Below are 18,042 nucleotides of genomic sequence, written 5' to 3'. Positions count from 1 at the left end.
AAGTGGTCTGTCTTTTGGGTGGTCTGTTTTGCATGGAGTGGTCTGTTAGGCTGTCAGTGGGTCACTCTCTCTGGCTGGAGGTCCACCCATGGACTGTCCCTCTGAAGGTCTGGCTGTCTAAGGGAATTGCTATATGTCTGTCCAGGTTGGGATTCCATCTGTCTGCCTGCCCATCTGGGGAACTTTTCACCTGTCTGAAATCAGTCCGCTTGGCTGTTGTTATGCCTGGCTTCCATCTGTCTGAATGGTGGAGGTCAACGGGGGTCCATCCATCTCCCTGTGTTATAAGCTGAGTGTCTGAGTGAGGGAGGCTCAGATACTGAGATGAACCAGTCCTTCAAGTGGTGAAGGGGACAGTCTCCAGAAGCCTATCTGTCCATCCTTCCCTTCACAGCCGGGAGCCCTGCCCAGACTCTTGGGGTTGAATTTATTCTTGAATATGCTCAGTGTAACCTCACCAGCCATCGTCAACCAACTACCTCCCCAAGCCTCACGCCTTGAACGTTATGATCACTGAGGCAAAGCCCCCATATTTTCCACACTGAGAAACTTTTATTTTGATTCAGCCCAGCAACCCCATTCCCAGCACGTCACAGGGTAGAGCACGGCCCTCAGCAGTCCAGGAACCCACGTGGACCAGGCACCCAACAGGCAGGCAAGGGCGCTGCACTCACACGCGGGTCCACTCGGCAGGCGGGTCCCGGGGTCCTTTAGGCCTTCCAATGCGCAGGTTGAAGCCTGGAAAAGGAAGGGCACCGTAGGGATCACGGAGAAGCTGAGGTGCAGAGAGGTAGGCAACTCGTGGAAAGTCACCCCCAAGCCTCCAGGCCCTCACGGTTTGCTGCTGACACATCCACAGGACTCCGAGGGCGTGTGTTTTCCTAACACCATCTTAAAGCCCCAAATGCCTGGGATTCAGTTAAAACTGTAGAGTCCCAGCGACCCAGGCTGTCTGACTTACCTAGCCCACCAGTCTGAGCTCCATCTACCACGTCCTCGTAGGCGCCAGGCCCTGCTGGGCTTTGGTCAACAGGAACTGCGGGCAGAAAACCACCTAACAGATCGGCTCAGGCCGCCCCTCGAAGTTCCGGAGAGCCACTCGGAGGCAAATGCGCATCCTCCCAGGCCAGAGAAGGCAGGCTGGGGGCCGGGCGCCGGGGCCCAGCAGGAGGGTGCGCGGCCAGGGTCGTGACCAAATCGGAGACCTCCGCCCAGACTAGGTGGTCGGGCCAGAGACCACGGTTTGGCCCGGGACGCTTCCGGGCGTGACCAGAGGACGGGCGGTTGTCCCAGAGGCGTGGCCGGGGAAGCCAGGACGTCAGCCTCCGGGGCGTGACCGGGCCGGACTCGGTGGAGCGGGGGTGGGGGTCCTCGTGGCCTCCAGACCCTCCAGACCGCAGCCACAGGGGGTCGGGAGACGGAGCAGGTCGGGGCCAGCCCTCCCCAGCCCCGCGCCCGGGCCGCGTCGACTTACCGCGGCCGGGCAGCGGCCCGCGCCCGTCCTCCGCGTGCGCCTGGGGCCGCCGGGCGCGCGGCATCACCTGGCTGTAGAGGGGCGTCTCCTCCGCGCCGCGCGCCCGCGCGCCCGCCCCTGTCCCGGTGCCCGCGGGGGCCGCGCGCTTCTGCACCACAGCGTACGTGTCGGCCATGGCGAGGCCCGGGGGCCCGGGTACCGAGATGCTCCTGCGGGTGGGGAGGAAGTGAAGCGGCGGCGCCGAGGCTGGGGAGGGAGGGGGCAGCGCGCTCGGCGTGCAAACCACCGGCTTCCTTCCCGCCCGAGGCGGCGGGCAGTTACGGAGCGAGGAGGTGGAGGTGGTAGCGTCTCTGGGGAAAGGGGTCTCGTCTCTGTGTCCCTAGCGCCCAGCAGGTTGGGTGGATGAAGGAAGGAAGGGGCCAGCCTGGCAGGTGAATGGGGCAAGATATTGGTATTGAGGGTTGGTCATTTCTGTGTAGTTGTCTGTTGAATAAATGAATGAGGAAGTGACATCTAAAGAGAAGCAAGGGAGAGTCTCAAAATGGAGGGCTGGTCTCCGGGACCAAGGGCTGAAGTCTCTGCTGCACCCGGCATGAGGCCTTACAGTTGGGTGGCCTCAAAAAAAATCTGCTGAATTAATGAGTGGAAAAGCGAGGAGAGAACTAACATCGGGAGCTAGCCTGAGGGGCAGAGGCAATGGGATCTCCGGGATTAAAGAATCATCTTGGGGAGGGTTCCCAGAGCTCAGCTGCAAGAAAGGGCCAGTGAATATTTGGTGAACTGAACGGCAAGGAAGGGGCTGGTGTTTCAAGGGTGAGGAAAGGGCCAGCCTCCAAGGACGAGAAAGTGAAAATGGAAGACTGAGGAGAGGGGGCTGGGTACCTGAGGACCCCGCCAGATGGGCGGGCTGTGGCAGGAAGGGTGTGGGAAGTCCGGAGGGAGAAGGCATCATCGTAGAGTGGGGCACAATTCTGGGGAAAGGCAGGAGGGAAAGGCATGAGGCTTCGGAGGACACTCTCCAGGCTCCTAGTGGTGCGAGGTCACTGTGGGCTCTGTGGGGGAAGCTTAAGAGGGGACAGTGATAAGGGAGCAAGGAGGAGGACAAAGGTAGATACCATAGTGCGTCAGTCCCTGCTCCCGGAGGGAGTCCAAGGGCTGGATGCTGGCGCTGGTGGTGACCATAGACCTCTGCTCTGGGTCCTGGTCTCTGAGGATTGGAAGGGGGCCTTGGTACCTCCTTGAGGTTCTGGTAGTGAGGGCTGGCATTTTGGAGCGCTGAGAGGAACATCTGAGCCACTGTGTGGTACAGGAACCTGTACTGCTCCTGAGGGGGTGGGGGAGGGAAGAGGGGTCATCGAGAAGGGAAGACCAGAACAGGAGGGATATGTCCTTGGAACGAGGAGACCCGGCTCCCACCTCTGTCTGTATGGCTGCAGGCCGCTGCCTCCGAATCTCGAGGACCACACTGAAGAGGCTGAAGTTAGGTGGGATCATCTAGGGCAGAGAGATGGGCACTTGAGCAGGACCTCATAGGCACAGGACCCACACTGCGCTTGTACGCCCTCTTCATACCTGGGTCAGGAGCAACTGTCTCACATAATCCAGGGTGCACAGGACACCTGTTCGCCCACAGCCCGCGCTGACAAGTGAGAATCAGAGTGAGCTTGGTCAGGGCCTGCCTGCAACCCCTTTTAAAGGGGGCATTTGGGGCTGGGGGTGAGGGCCTTAATGGAGTGTCCCCTGCAGCACTTTTTGATTCCCAGAATCCCAGATTATAATTTGAAAGGAAAACCTTTCTAATTGCTTATATTTGTTGAGCATCAACTGTGTACTTACTCCCTAGCAGACAGTCTGTGCTCAATAAATACTAACCATTTCAGCTGCAACTTGAGCAAGTGTGGCCTCAGGTTTCTTGAAACAGGCACTCAGACTGTAAGACTGGCTCCAAGCCCTGCACTATCCTCCCTGTCCCCTCTCCACCACCATCCCCTCTGTCTCACCAGACCCCCATAAAGCCCATTTTCCTAAACCTGCAGTGGACACAGAGGGGGCTGGGGCCAGATCCCTGGAGGCGCCGGGCTTCCTCCACCATGGCGAGCACGTGGTCGGGATTGCTAGGGACCCCTCTGTCTGGCCAGGACATATACTGCAGCTGGTACACAGAGCGGGATTCCTGAAACACAGGAAATGAGGGGCAAAGAATGAAAAAAGAAAGAAATGCATTTATTGAGCCCCTGTTACATGTCAGCCCTAGTTCTCCACATCCTCCGTTTAAATGCAACAGATAATAACTGAAGAGATGGGTACTATTGTTAATGCACATTTTGCAGATGAGAAAACAGAGACAGGAAACAGCTCTCCCTATGTAGGAGTTTCCTCCTCCCCTTTCAGTACCTTCTGGAAGGTGACCTGAAGGGTCCTGAGCGTGGTGTCTGCATTCAGCCATGTCTCCCTTGTCTGTGGATATGGGGCATGTGAGAAGAGGGCAGAGAACAAAGATCACAGATGCCAAAAGACATATTTACAAAAAACAAAGCGTTTCTGATTAAAAATCAAATACAGGGAGTTCCCTGGTGGCCTAGTGGTTAGGATTCTGGGCTTTCACTGCCATGGCCTGGGTTCAATCCCTGGTCAGGGAACTGAGATCCTGCAAGCCATGCAGCATGGCCCCCCCAAAAAAAACAAAAGAAAAATCAAATACAAACAACATATTTTAAAAAATTAATTTAGCCCGAATATCTCCCATGGCTTTTGTGAAGGAAACATTTCACAAAGGGAAGAAAGAGGAACTATGATTAAATATCCAACAAGCTCATTTACAGTGAAACAAAGAAACGTCTTTTGTTCTAAAACAAGTTTCATTGTATTTATTAAATACCAATTGTATTTATGACTTATGAGAGATTTTCCTGAGTTCTTTTGAAAGGGTAAGGGAAATAAGAATTTTAAGAACCTAACCAGGCACATGAACATTTACAGAGATAACCATGATAGTAGTTAAAATGCAAAAACAGTGTATAATGAGTTCTGACTATTTGCAATGCTAATACCAGAGCGCTCCCTGCAGTGTGAGTGGGACTGTGGGAAAACTGTTCAGGCCCAGCCCAAAAGCTTTCCACTCAGAATCATCTGTGAAATCTTCCACAACATCCGAGACTTCATAAAGTGCTGTTTCCACCTCTGCCCCAGCTCACCAGAGTGATGCAGAAAAGCCCAATCTGCAGTGGCTCCTGTTCTTGGGCCCAATAACGCTCACACTTTTTCTGCAAAAGGCAAGGGGAAAAGGGCAGAGAGTGAAGAGGAGGAGTCTGCCTCAAAGTTCAGATCAACACGTGCACACCCCACATGGGACAGCTCAGGTTGCTGGTGGAAGCACAGACAGCTGAAACTTCAAAGGAGGCCAGGCAGCAGAACCTCATCAGAGTAAACACAGACAGACTCAATGGAGATGTGAGCTTCTGACTGTGCAGGAGGAAGACAGTCCAGAATATTCTACTTCTGTAAGCAACTGAAAACCTGGACAAAATATATGAGCCACTATTTTCAGACACTGGTCCACAGCCTTGCAGGACTGTGATCACTGAACAACGGGAAACACAGGAGTCAAACCTTATGACCTCCCAAGCTTACTGCCAAGAGGCAGTAACCAGGCTGCAGAACCTGGAGAGTTTGATGAGCCCACTGAGTTGAGGAACCAGAGATCTTGGCTCGGGGAGGCCAAGGCAGAGGTCTTGAGAGAACAGCACTATGCAAACAAAAGCAAAGAACTCCAGAAGTCTGCATAGGGGTCCCCTTAAGTCTTTAGCTGAATAATGATCTGGGCACATATGACACGAAACCCCATGAAGCTAGGAAGGAATAACTTCCCTTGAAGGAATAATAGCTAGGGAACTATAAGATGAACATTTCCTAGGGCTCACAGTGGGACAGAAATAATTTACATTTCCTCCAGCCACAGTGGAGAGACCTGAGTGATTAAAAGGGGCATTCAGTAGGGAACCTGAAGGATCAAACACTGAAAGTAGAAGAACTTAGTTCTAGAATAAAGGCTTCTCTAGACTCGCCCTACAAAAGCTTAGAAACAAACCTTAAAATGATCAAATATCTAAAAGTAACTTAACTGCCTTCCACAAAAAGTCCAACACTTTTTAAAGGAAGGTAAAAAATCCAAAATTTACTTTTGTAAAATTTAAAATATTGAGCATCCAATAAAAATTTACTAGACATACAAAGAAGCAAGAAAATATGACCTATACCCAGGAGAAAAAGCAGCAGAAAAAGACCCAATAGAGATGAGGAAACAAGCAGACAAAGACTTTGAAACAGCCTTTATAAATATTATAAATATGTTCAAAGATGAAAAGGGAACCACAAAAGGGATGAAAGTGAAATAAAAGATATAAAAAAGACCTTAATGGAACTTCTAGAGAGGAAAAATAAAATATATGAAATAAAAAATTCACTGTCTAAGACCCATGAAAAGATGTTCAACATCAGTAATTATTAGAGAAATGCAAATCAAAACTACAATGAGGTACCGCCTCACACTGGTCAGAATGGCCATCATGAAAATGTCTACAAATAACAAATGCTGGAGAGGGTGTGGAGAAAAGAGAACCCTCCCACATTGCTGGTGAGAATGTAAATTGATGCAGCCACTATGGAAGACAGTATGGAGGTTCCTCAAAAAACTAAAAGTAGAGTTACCATATGATCCAGCAATCTCACTCCTGGGCATACATCCGGACAAAGCTGTAATTTGAAGAGATACATGCACCCCTGTGTTCATAGCAGCACTACTCAAAATAGCTAAGACATGGAAACAACCTAAATGTCTATTGACAGATGAATGGGTAAAGAAGATGAGGTATATATATACAATATACTCAGCCATAAAAAAGAATGAAATAATGCCATTTGCTGCAACATGGATGGGCCTAGAGATTATCATACTAAGGGAAGTAAGTCAGAAAGAGAAAGACAAATACCATAGGATATCACTAAATATCTAACATATGACACAAATAAATTTATCTACAAAACAGAAACAGACTCACAGAGATACAGAACAGACTTGTAGTTGCTGTGGGCAAGGGGGTGGGGAGGGATGGACTGGAAGTTTGGGATTAGCAAATGCAAACTATTATATATAGAATGGATAAACAACAAGGTCCTACTGTATAGCACAGGAACTGTATTCAATATCCTGTGATAAACCATAATGGAAAAGAATATGAAAAAAAATTCACTCTCTAATAGCAGATTAGACACCAGAAGATCAGTGAACACAAAGGTATAGCAATAGAAACTATTCAAAATGAAAAAGAGAGAGAAAAAATGGGGAAAAAAACTAAGAGAGAGAATCAGATACCTGTGGAAATATATATCAAGTGGCCTAATGTATGTGTACCTGGAGTCCAGAAGGAGAGGAGAGGGGAGAATAGAAGCTATTTTTGAATAAACAATAGCTGGAAAATTTTCCAAATTTGATGAAACTATGAACCCACAGATCCAAGAAGGTCAATGAACCAGAGGGAGAATAATCATAAAGAAAGCCACACCAAGGTAGCTTATGATCAAATTGCTGAAAAACAATGATAAAGAAAAAAATCTTAAAAGTATCACACATAAAAAAGACACATTACATACTGAGGAATAAGGATGACAGCAGAATTTTGTTAGAAACTCTGCAAGCCAGAGATCAATGCTGTGACACCCTAAAAATGCTGAAATTAAAAAAAAATAACTTTCAGACAAAAGCTGAGAGACTTTGTCACAAGCAAAACTGCACTATGAGAAATATTATAGTAAGCTTTTCATACAAAAGGAACCAGGTGGAATACAGACCTACACAAAGGGATGAAGAGTAAAGAAAAAGGTAAATATGTAGCTAAATGTAAAAGGTATTTCTCATTTTTAACATCTTTAAAAGATAATCTAGTGAATTTTACCAAAAAAGGAGGAATTAATAGCAATCCTTCACAAACTTTTCCAAAAAATTGAAGGAACATTTGCCAACATATTTTATGAGACCAGTATTACTCTGCTACCAAAACCAGACAGATATCACAAGAAAAGAAAACTACTAAGCAGCGTCTCAAGAATATAGACAGAAGAATCCTCAACACAATATTAACAAAGGATTTTACACAGGATCAGGTGCGATTAATCCCAGGAACACATATATGAAAATCAATACATGAAGGTCAATCAATATCATACACCATAATAATAGAAAATGAAACAAAAACACATGATCAACTTAATAGATGCAGAAAAAAAATCTGAACAAAATCCAATACATTTTCATATAAAAATATGAAAGGAACTAGACATAGAAAGGAAATTCCCCATCTTGATTTAAAAAGCAAAACCAACAACAAAAAAAATATCTACCAAAACCTACAGCTAACCTAATACTTAATGGTGAAAGACTGAATGTTTTGTGCTTAAGATCAGGAACAAGACAAGAATGTTTGCACTTTTTTGTACTGGAAGTTGTAGACAGTGCAATTAGGAAAAAAGAAATGAAGGAAGGAAAGGAGGGAAGGTGGGAGGGAGGAAGCAAGAGAGAGAAAAAAGGAAAGGAAAGGAAAGAAAAGAAAAAAAAAAAGATAGGGAGAGAAGGAAGAAGAAAGAAAGGAAGGGAGGTTACCCAGATTGGAAAGGAAGAAGCAAAAGTATGTCAACTTGCAGATAGCATGATATTATATATAGAAAACCCTAAAGAATGCGCACACACACACACACACACACACACACACACTATTAGAACTAATAAGTGAGTTCGGCAAGGTTGCAGGATACAAAATCAATACAGAAAAATCAACTGTATTTTCATATTTAAAAAACTATTATTTGCAATACCTCCCACCCACCCCCAGAATTGATAGATTCAATGAAATCCTTATCAGAATCCTAGAAGGCTTTTTGAAGATATGGGCAAGCTGATCTTAACATTAATATATAAACAATATGTTAACATTAATAAATGTGTTATGGATTCCCAAGACTGCCCTCAGGTTTGATGACTCAATAGGAGGGCTCACAGGACTCAGCATAGAGTTGTACTTGTGGCTACAATTTATCGCAATGAAAGGTTACAGGATAAAATAGCAAAGGGAGAAGGCGCACAGGGTGAAGTCTGCAGGAAACAGGGTGCCAGCTTCCAAGGGTCTTCTCCCAGTGGAGTCACATAGAATGTGCTTAATTCCTCCAGAATGAGTTGTGATCACACATGTGAAATGTCCACAGGGACATTTAGGAATTCAGTGCCCAGGGTTTTTACTGGGGGACTCTATGTGGTATGTAGGCACCTCTGACTAGCATGTGACAAAACTTCAGACTCCCAGAGGGAAAGCAGATGTTCACATAAACCTACTGTCACATAGACATGTTGTTTGTATAAACAGTTTAGGCATGGTGAGCCACTCTTATTAGAAATCCAATTTCCAGTCAAGAGCCAACCTTGCAGGAAGTTCTTTTTAAGCATAAGCATTTATACCTGGTATGTTAACTCTTTTCTGCATGGCAAGTGACCCAGAATAGCCCAAAAAACCTTGCAAAAAGAAGAACAAATTTGGAGGACTCACACTTCCTGATTTCAAAACTTACCACAAACCTACAATACCGTGTAGTACTGGCACAAAGATAGACATGTCGATCAATGGAATAGAATTGAGAGTCCAGAAATAAACCTTTACATGTACACTCAATTGATTTTCAACAAAGTACCAAGACCATTCAATGGGGAAAGCACAGTCTTTTTAACAAATGATGCTAGGACAACTGGGTATCTATAAACAAAAGAATGAATTTGGACCGCTGTCTTACACCATATACAAAAATTAACTCAAAATGAATCAGAGACCTAAACATAAGAGAGAAAACTATAAAACACTTAGAAGAAAACATAGGAGTAAATCTTTTTGACCTTTCGTTAGACAATGACTTGTTAGATACAACATCAAAAGCACATCAAAACAATAGATTGGAAGTCTTCAAAATTAAAAATTGTTTGTGCTTCAAAGGACACTATAAAGAAAATGAAAAGACACCCACACAATGGAAAAAAATATTTCTAAATCATATACTGATAAGGGACTTGTATTCAGAAGAATTCTTACAACCCAATAATAAAAAGACAAATAACCCAATTAAAAAATTGGCAAAGGACCGAAACAAATATTTCTTCAAAGAAGACATACAAATGGAAAAATAAGCACATGAAAAGATGTTTGGTAAATGTAAACCAAATCCACAAATCCACCTCATTAGGCAAATGCAAACCAAAACTGCAATGAGATACCACTTCCCATCCATTAGGATGGCTAATAAAAACAAAAGTGAAAACAGAAGATAACATGTCTTGGTGAGTGTATGGAAAAATGGAACACTTGTGCATTGCTGGTGAGAATATAAGGTGGTCCAGCCACTGTGGAAAGCAACAACAACAAAATTAAACACAGAATTGCCATATGATCCAGTAATTAATTCTACTACCCAAAAGAATTGAAAACAAGGACTCAAAACAGATACTTATGTACTAATGTTCATAGCAGCACTATCACAGTAACCAAAAGGTAGAAACAACCCAAATGTTCATCAATAGGTGAATGGATAAACAAAATGTGGTACATACATACAATGAAATGTTATTCAGCCTTAAAAAGAATGAAATTCTGATACACTCTACAACATGGATGAACCTTGAAAACCTGATAAATGAAATAAGTCAGACACAAAAGAACAAGTATTGTATGACTCCACTGATACGAGGTACCTAGAAGAGGCAAATTAATAGAGACAGAAAGTAGAATAAAGGCTACCAACAGCTGCAGGAAGGGGAAATGGGAAGAAACTGTTAAATGGATACAGAGTTTCTGTTTGGGATGATGAACAAGTTCTGGAATTGGACAGTGATAACGGTTTGCAACACTGTGAGTGTACTTAATGTTCCCAAATTGTACACTTGAGATCGTTAAAATGGCAAAATTTATGTTATGTATATTTTACCACAACTGAAAAAAAAAAAGACCCAATGAGTACAACTTCACATCAAACAGGATAGCAAAAATGAAAAAGACAGACAATAACAAGTGTTGGTAAGAATGTGGAGAAATTGGAACCTTCATACATTGCTGGTTGAAATGTAAAATGATATAGCCACTGTGGAAAACAGTTTGGTAGTTCCTCAAAATGTTAAAAATAGAGTTTACCATATGACCCAGCAATTCCACTTCTAGGTATATATCCAAGAGAAATGAAAACATACTTCTACACAAAAACTTTCACATGAATGTTTATAGCAGCAATATTCATAATCACCAAAAAGTGGAAACAGCTCAAATTCTATGAAGTGATTAATGGATATATAAAATGTGGTAGATCCATTCAATGGAATGTTATTCAGCAATAAGAATGGGTGAAGTATTGATACATGCTACAATATACATTAGCCTTAAAACACAACCTTAGTGAAAGAAGCCAGTCATGAAAGACAACATATCATATGATTCCAGTTATAGGAAAAGTCCAGAGTGGGCAAATCTACAGAGACCAAAAATAGATTAGTAGTCGCCTAGGGTGGAGTTTGGTAGGAAATGCAGCATGACTGCTAATAGATACAAGGCTTCTTTATGGGGTGATGAAAAGGTTCTGAAATTCATTGTGGTGATGACTGTATAACTCAGGAATATACTAACAACAATTGAATTGCACACTTTAGATGGATGAATTGTATCTCAATAAAGTTGTTTTTTTAAAAGATAATCTGTAGGAAAAATAATAGCAGTGTGTTGTGTAGTATATTTTAAATTTGGAATCAAACCTAGGGCAACAACAGCTTGAAGCATGGAAAGAGAAAATTGAAATATGCTATTGTAAAGTTCTCACATTTTACATGAAATGATATATTATTTGAATATAGACTGTGACAAGTAAACATTCCACTAAGAGCACAAGCACATAATACAAAGAGGTATAACTAATAAGTGAATAATGACTGTGAAACAGAGTCATAAAAATTCTCAGTAAAAAAGAAGACAGAAAATAAGAAAAGAACAAAGAACCGATGGAACAAATAGAAAACAAATAGCAAAATCATAGATTTAGACACATTATTGACACATTAAAGACTAAATACTCCAATTAAAGGCAGAGATTGTCAGACTGGATAAAAAAGTAAGTACCCACAATATACCAGCTATAACAAACACAGTTTAAAAATAAAAATGGGGAATTCCCTGGAAGTCCAGTGGTTAGGACTCTGCACTTCCATTGCAGGGGGCATGGGTTCAATCCCTACTCAGGGAACTAAGAGGCTGCAAGCCCCGTGGTGCAGCCAAAAAAATAAATAAAATAAATAAAAATGAACACAGATAAAAAGTAAAAGAATTAAAATAGAGATATCATGCACACTCTAATCTAAAGAAGTTTAAATGGCTATATTAATATCAAAGTACACTTTAGAGAAAGGGATATTACCCTTTTCCTTTTAGAGATAAAAGGGACATTACATATTGAAAACAGGATTGATTCATCAGGAAGACATAATCCTAACTGTATAAGCACTCAATTATAGAGTTGTAAAATATCTGAAGCAAAAACTGACAGAACTGAAAGGAGAAATAGATAAATCTAAAATCAGAGTTAGAGATTTCAACACTCCTCTTTCAGCAAATAATAGGACAAGTAGATGAAAAAAGTAAGAATAGGGACTTCCCTGGTAGTCCAGTGGTTAAGACTCTGCCCTTCCACTGCAGGGGGCACCCTTCCAGTGCAGTGGGCACAGGTTCGGTCCCTGGTCAGGGAACTATGATCCCACATGCCACATGGCCAAAAAGAAAAAAATAAAGGTAAGAATAATAAGATTTGAATAATACTATTGAGAAACTTGTCCTAATTCACAGTTATAGAACAGTTGGAAGTTTCAACACTCCTCTCTTGGCAATTGATGGAACATTTAGAGAAAAGAAATCAGTAAGGATATAGAAGATACAGTAAAGATATAGAAGATATTAAAGTGTCTTTCAAAAAGACACACTCAATTTGACCTAACTGATATTTATAGAACACTCCACTCAACAAAGCAGAATACACATTCTTTTCAAGTGCACACAAAACATTTACCAAGATAGATCACATTCATGGCCACAAAACAAGTTTCAGTACATTTGAATCATATAAAGTTGTTCTTTGACCACAATGGAACTGAAAATTAATAACAGGAAGATATATGGAAAAGCCCCCAAATATTTGGAATTTAAGCACAGCCATGGTCAAATACCATTGGTCAAAGAAGAAATCACAAGGGAAAGTAGAAAATATTTTGAGCTAACTGAAGAAAAAGACACTACATAGCAGTTTGTGAGATGTAGCTAGAGAACTGTGTAGAAAAAAATGAATGATATTAAATACTTATATGTGGGGACTTCCCTGGTGGTCCAGTGGTTAAGAATCCATTTTGCAATGCAAGGGATGCTGGTTTGATCCCTGGTCGGGGAACTAAAATCCCACATGCCACAGGGCAACTAAGCCCACGTGCCGCAACTAGAGAGCCCACGTACTGCAACTAGAGAGCCCATGTGCCACAACTACAGCCCACGCACTTTGGAGCCCATGCGCCACAGCTACAGAGCCCACATGCTCCAGAGCCCGCATGCCGCAACTACTGAGCCTGCGCACCACAACTAGAGAGAAGCTTGTGCACCGCAACTAAGAGCCCACGCACTGCAACAAAAAGATCCCCAATGCCGCAACTAAGACCCCATGCAGCCAAAAAGTAAATAAATATTTTTTAAAATACTTATATGTGAAAAAAATCACAAATCTATTATCTAAGCTTAAGGAACTAGAAAAAAAAAAGAGCAAGTTAAACCTAAACCAGAAGGAAGGAAATGATAAAGGGAAGAAATTAATGAAATAAACATGAAAAAAATAGAGAAAATGAATAAAACTCAAAGCTGCTTCTTTGAAAAAATAATAAAATTGATAAGCCTCTAGCCCAGAGATTGGCTAACTTTCTATAAATGGCCAGATAATAATAGTTTAGACTTTGTGAGCCATACAATGTACTTAACTTGCAACTACTGAACTTGGCCATTGTAGCATGAAAGCAGGTATATACACTATGTAAACAAATGAGTGTGGCTATGTTCTTATACATTTTTATTTACAAACACAGGCAGCAGGACAGATTTAGTACAACAACTAAAGTTTGCTTGTCTTTATTCTTGCCAGACCAATGTAGGAGAGAGAGACAGACAGACGACCAACTATCAAAATTAGGAATGAAGAAGGTACATCACTACAGATTGTACAGACTCCATGATCAGCCAGCCATCCCGGGGCAGTACTTACCCCACCCCCAGCCCTGTCCATGGAGCACGCCAGGATGCAGAAACCATGTGCCTTCAATGTTGACATACATTCTTTGAGTAACTAATTTATGCTAATGGGCAAAACAAAGATCCCTGCCCTCATGGAACTTTTCTTCTTATCAGGGAGACAGAATAAACAATATACATAACACATTTGTAGATTATCTTGTATGTTAGAAGTTGGTAAGAACTGTGAAGAAAAAAATGAAAGTAGGACAAGGGAAGGAGAGTGAGAGTGCTTGGAGTTCCAAATGGGTGAGATCCAGGAAGATCTCATTGAGGAAGTAGCATTTGAGCCAAGACCTGGAGGTGGTGATGGAGCAGGCCAAGGGGAAAATGTCCCAGGCAGTGGGAACAAAGCATAGGACCCAAGGCAGAACAAAGGCCAGGGTGGTTGGAGTGGAGTGAATAAAGGGGAGAAAGGTGGAAAGAGAGATCAGAGCTGTACTGGGGAAGCCACAATTATAGGGCCTTATGGTCTATGGTATGGAATGGGGCGGGAAGACCAGCAGGAGAGGGGTTGAGCCCCACGAATAAAAGGTAAAAGATCAACAAAAAAATTAAAGATAGTAATAGTGGGCTTAGCAGAGGTACAGTGAGGGTCACACCAAGAACTGGGCCATTGAGTCATGGCATCAGGGAAGAGCTAGCAAGATTTCTCCTGTCTCCTCTCTGCACAAGGATATGCATTCTAGGGGCTGAGGACACCTACCCGCCCATTTTCAATCTCCTGACAGGCCATCAGGATCACCTAGACAAGAGGGGTAAGGGGAAAGGGAGGAGATTTGGTTTAGGGGGTGTGGTTATCAGGGCCAAGGGAGGACCCAGAATATTGGACATACCTCCCCCCCCCCAAAGCTGACCTTGACCCCAAACTCCCAGATCAGGCGCCAGAAGTCTAGCAAGGTGTGAGGCAGGGGTCCTTGCGTGGCGATGTAGGCCTGGCTTCCATCTGTGCCCTGGTAAAGGCTAAGTTCACTATGGAGATCCCGCTGTCCTCTCCACCACCTCTGCCCCTTCCCTAACGCCCAGTCTGACCCTGATGAAGTTGCCATTGATGTAGTCTCCATGTCCCTCTTCCTGGAGCAGGGAAAGGATCACTCGTGTCTTATCGTCTGCCAGCGGGAGAGGTGAGAAACGTGGAGTTTGTGGGTGACAGGGGCCTTGACGGCCTCCCAGATGAAAGCCAGCAGGGGACAGCATACCTAGCAGGGATCCCATCGAGGTGCACTAGCAGACTGCTGGAGAGAAATGCAGCCACAGCAAGGCCCTGGGAGGGAGAGTTCTGGGGGCCCAGTGGTGGCACGGGAATCCGGGCTAACACCTGCACTGCCTCGGGGTGCGGGCATGCAAAGCAGCACCGACTCCCTCCAGAAGGTCCCCACTCCCACCCCCAACTTACATGGCAGCACATCTTTGTAGCGGTTCTTCCTCACATTTTCTGGTCGACTGCCGGCCTCAGTGGAACACATGCTGTCTGTCTTCCAGGAGGCTGAGCGGGCCTGGATGTCCTGGTGGGAGGACAGAAAGAAGACCCGGGGGAGGGAGAAGAGAGCAAGAGAGGAGCCAGGTCAGGGTCCTGGGACACTGAGACTCTCACAGGGATACACAGCACGTGGCCTGTGAGAGGTGAGTGCAGTGCCCAGATAGCACAGGGCCTGCTAATTATGATTCCATAATAGTAGCGACTCAGAGTGCCTTCTCTGTGCCAGGCTCTGGGTGAGGGCATTGAACCACCTGCAGGGTCCCTCCGAAGTGGGTACTATTATTGACGTCCCCATCATGCCGGTGAGAAAGCTGAGGCACCACATGTTTGAGTGACTTGCTGAAAGTCCCACCCAGGAAGTGGCACAGTGAGTGAGTGAGTATTGAATTCAGACCTCTGAGCATCTACCCCCTGTACACTCAATGTGTATTTACATTGTATTGTGAACAATAATTGTAATATATTATGCATTTAAAATAACAAACATGGTGATACACAATATATAAGACAATATACAATGCATATGAATTATAATGAATAACATTACTTATGTAACTAGATACTATAGGTGCTTTACTACTGTTCCATTATTATAATTAGTGAATAGCACGTTACCATCATCAAGTATTCATAATCATGATGATAATAAGTAACACCTACCAAGCCCCCTGATGAGTGCAAGCCACAATTCTAAGTGTTCTTATGCCCATCAAGTCATTTACATCCTCGTGGACACACTAGTGTAGTGGGTACCACTATTAATATTTTTACTATATAGATGAGGAAACCAAGGCCTAGAGATACCCAAAGACTCTTGAGAGTACAGGAGGCTGCCTGCAGGAGGGTGGCCTCCAGCAGCTGGCACTGCTTACTGTCCCAGACTGGACCCAGACCCGGATGGACATGATGTCATGTACTACCTGGATATTATGTTTACATTTATTATGTACATTTTCATATTGAATAAATTATATATTTTGCATTTATTATGCATTTCTTATATATGATATTTATTTTTATATTTGTGTAAATTTAGATTTATCTTAAACTTCTTTTATCTATTTATTACATATTTTATTACTTAGGAACTTCAATAACTGCTTATTTGATAAATTATAATTCTATGTTGTATTTATGTGTATTCTGCTTTAAGAAGTTAACTAATGTTATTGTGTAAATTATAGTTTACAATCATATTTATACATATTCACTATATATTTTCTATTTATTAATAAAATTATTTCATAAATGTTTCTGTTATCTATTTTTATTATACTCAACGATATATAGTCATTTATTAAATACATACATATATTTACCAAACTTATTTCTAAATTTGAGATGTCACCATATATTGTATTTGCATAGCACGTTTCCATGTTATTATATTTAAAATACCTCAGTACATGTAGATGCGATGCCTACGACGCTGCTGCGTTAGCATTCTTTACATACGGCTTGCACTACCCCATTGTAAAGTTTAGAATATTTAAAACTAGTGACAAAGGCGCCTACAAAGTGAGAGCTCAAGATGTGCTAAGCGCTTTTTACCCACACCGGTTGTTTTAATCCTCAGGCCAGTTGAGTCATCAATGTCCGCATTTCACCCAAGGAGAAACTGAGGCCAGAGGGACCGGATAAAGCGCCACAGGCCACAGCGCCTATTAGAGCCGGCGTCCACACCCTCGCCTCAGCGGGGCCTCTTGGTTCCTCTTTCCCCAGCCCCTTCCTCCCTAGGACCACAGGAGTGACTGCCTGGTCGCCTGGAGCGGCCGGGCGTCGCGTGCCCAGCGCAGGTGAGCGCCCGCCCTGCTCAGCAACCGGACGATTCTGGGAGCACGGCAAGGGCGCAGGGACCCGAGGGCGTGTGCGGCCCCGCCCGACCCGGCCGTGGACATCGCCCTCTGGGACCCTACTGGCAGAGGGTGAAGACAGACAGGGAGACAGTGCGACAGAGAGAGGTGCTGGGGAGAGAAAAACAGAGAGATCTCGAGGCGAGGACATGCCCTGGAGGCCGAGAGAGAGACAGAGAGAGAGAGAGAGACAGAGAGAAAGAGGCAAAGCGCAGCAGGGCGCACAGGAGAACAGACGTCTGGACCGTCCAGGGCAAGGAGCCGAAGCGCCGCGCGCTGCCGGCCAACTCGGCCACTCACGCTGAACTCGTAGGCGAGGACCGCCCCTTCCCGGCCTCCCCGTGCCTCCAGTTGCTCCAAGAAGCTCCTCGCCGCGTCCAAGCTGCAGCTCATGGCGCTGCCGGCCAGCGGTGCCCAGTCCACCTGTGGCGCTCCGCGCTCCCACCTAGTGTAGACTCCGTGGGAGGCTGCCGAGGCCCCGCCTCAGATCTCGCCAGCCAATGGAAGTGCGCAGCGGTGGACAGGGCCCTCCCCTCGGCCAATGACACTCAGAGCCCGCCCCAGCCTCGCCTACAGGCTCCCGGACCGGGGCGGCTGCCTGAGCGCTTGGTTCACCCGGGGTGGGCCAGGGACGTGGATCCTGCGCTGGCTCTTCCCTTTTTTATGGCCTCCGCGTGAGCTGGCTGAGTCCGCACGGTCCCATGGCCACTTCCTCTCTCTTGGACCCGGGGTCCGCGCCCGGGCAGGGCGGATGGCTGCACGCCCTCGCCCGGCCTCCCCGGCTCTGTCTTCTGGGAGCTAGGCTGTGTCCGGATCCGAGCCGGGGTGGCGTGGCAGCTGTGAGTAAAG

At 44.7% G+C, this 18,042-nt stretch overlaps 1 protein-coding gene across 1 annotated transcript; it reads right to left on the bottom strand.

The window, feature by feature from the left end:
• Positions 1–506: 506 nt before the first annotated feature.
• Positions 507–17,626, bottom strand: PTPN18 (protein tyrosine phosphatase non-receptor type 18). Its single transcript, XM_029224490.1, has 15 exons — positions 17,494–17,626; positions 15,257–15,365; positions 14,893–14,969; positions 14,718–14,813; positions 14,567–14,605; positions 4,669–4,737; positions 3,869–3,931; positions 3,505–3,647; positions 3,047–3,113; positions 2,891–2,968; positions 2,709–2,798; positions 2,357–2,445; positions 1,475–1,683; positions 962–1,036; positions 507–738 (listed from the first exon to the last, which is right to left on the bottom strand). Exons 1-15 carry the CDS (start codon positions 17,584–17,586, stop codon positions 671–673), a joined length of 1,365 nt encoding a protein of 454 aa, XP_029080323.1. The 5' UTR covers positions 17,587–17,626; the 3' UTR covers positions 507–670.
• Between the last annotated feature and the right edge of the window lie 416 nt (positions 17,627–18,042).

This window comes from Monodon monoceros, unplaced genomic scaffold (assembly GCF_005190385.1).
Source record: "Monodon monoceros isolate NGI ecotype Baffin Bay Population unplaced genomic scaffold, NGI_Narwhal_1 Super_Scaffold_16, whole genome shotgun sequence".
Lineage (NCBI taxonomy): Eukaryota > Metazoa > Chordata > Mammalia > Artiodactyla > Monodontidae > Monodon > Monodon monoceros.
This window is presented reverse-complemented; position numbering and strand designations above follow the sequence as displayed.

Bases quoted from the DNA above. Each gene is read 5' to 3' on its own strand.
- PTPN18 (XM_029224490.1), bottom strand. From the start codon at position 17,586: ATGAGCTGCAGCTTGGACGCGGCGAGGAGCTTCTTGGAGCAACTGGAG. The intron at 4,738-14,566 runs GTAGGTGTCCTC...TGCCTTTTGCAG, and splicing joins AGGAGATTGAAAATGGGCGG to AAAAAGTGTGAGCGTTATTG. The intron at 1,037-1,474 runs GTAAGTCGACGC...TTCTGCCCGCAG, and splicing joins CGGGCCGCTGCCCGGCCGCG to TTCCTGTTGACCAAAGCCCA.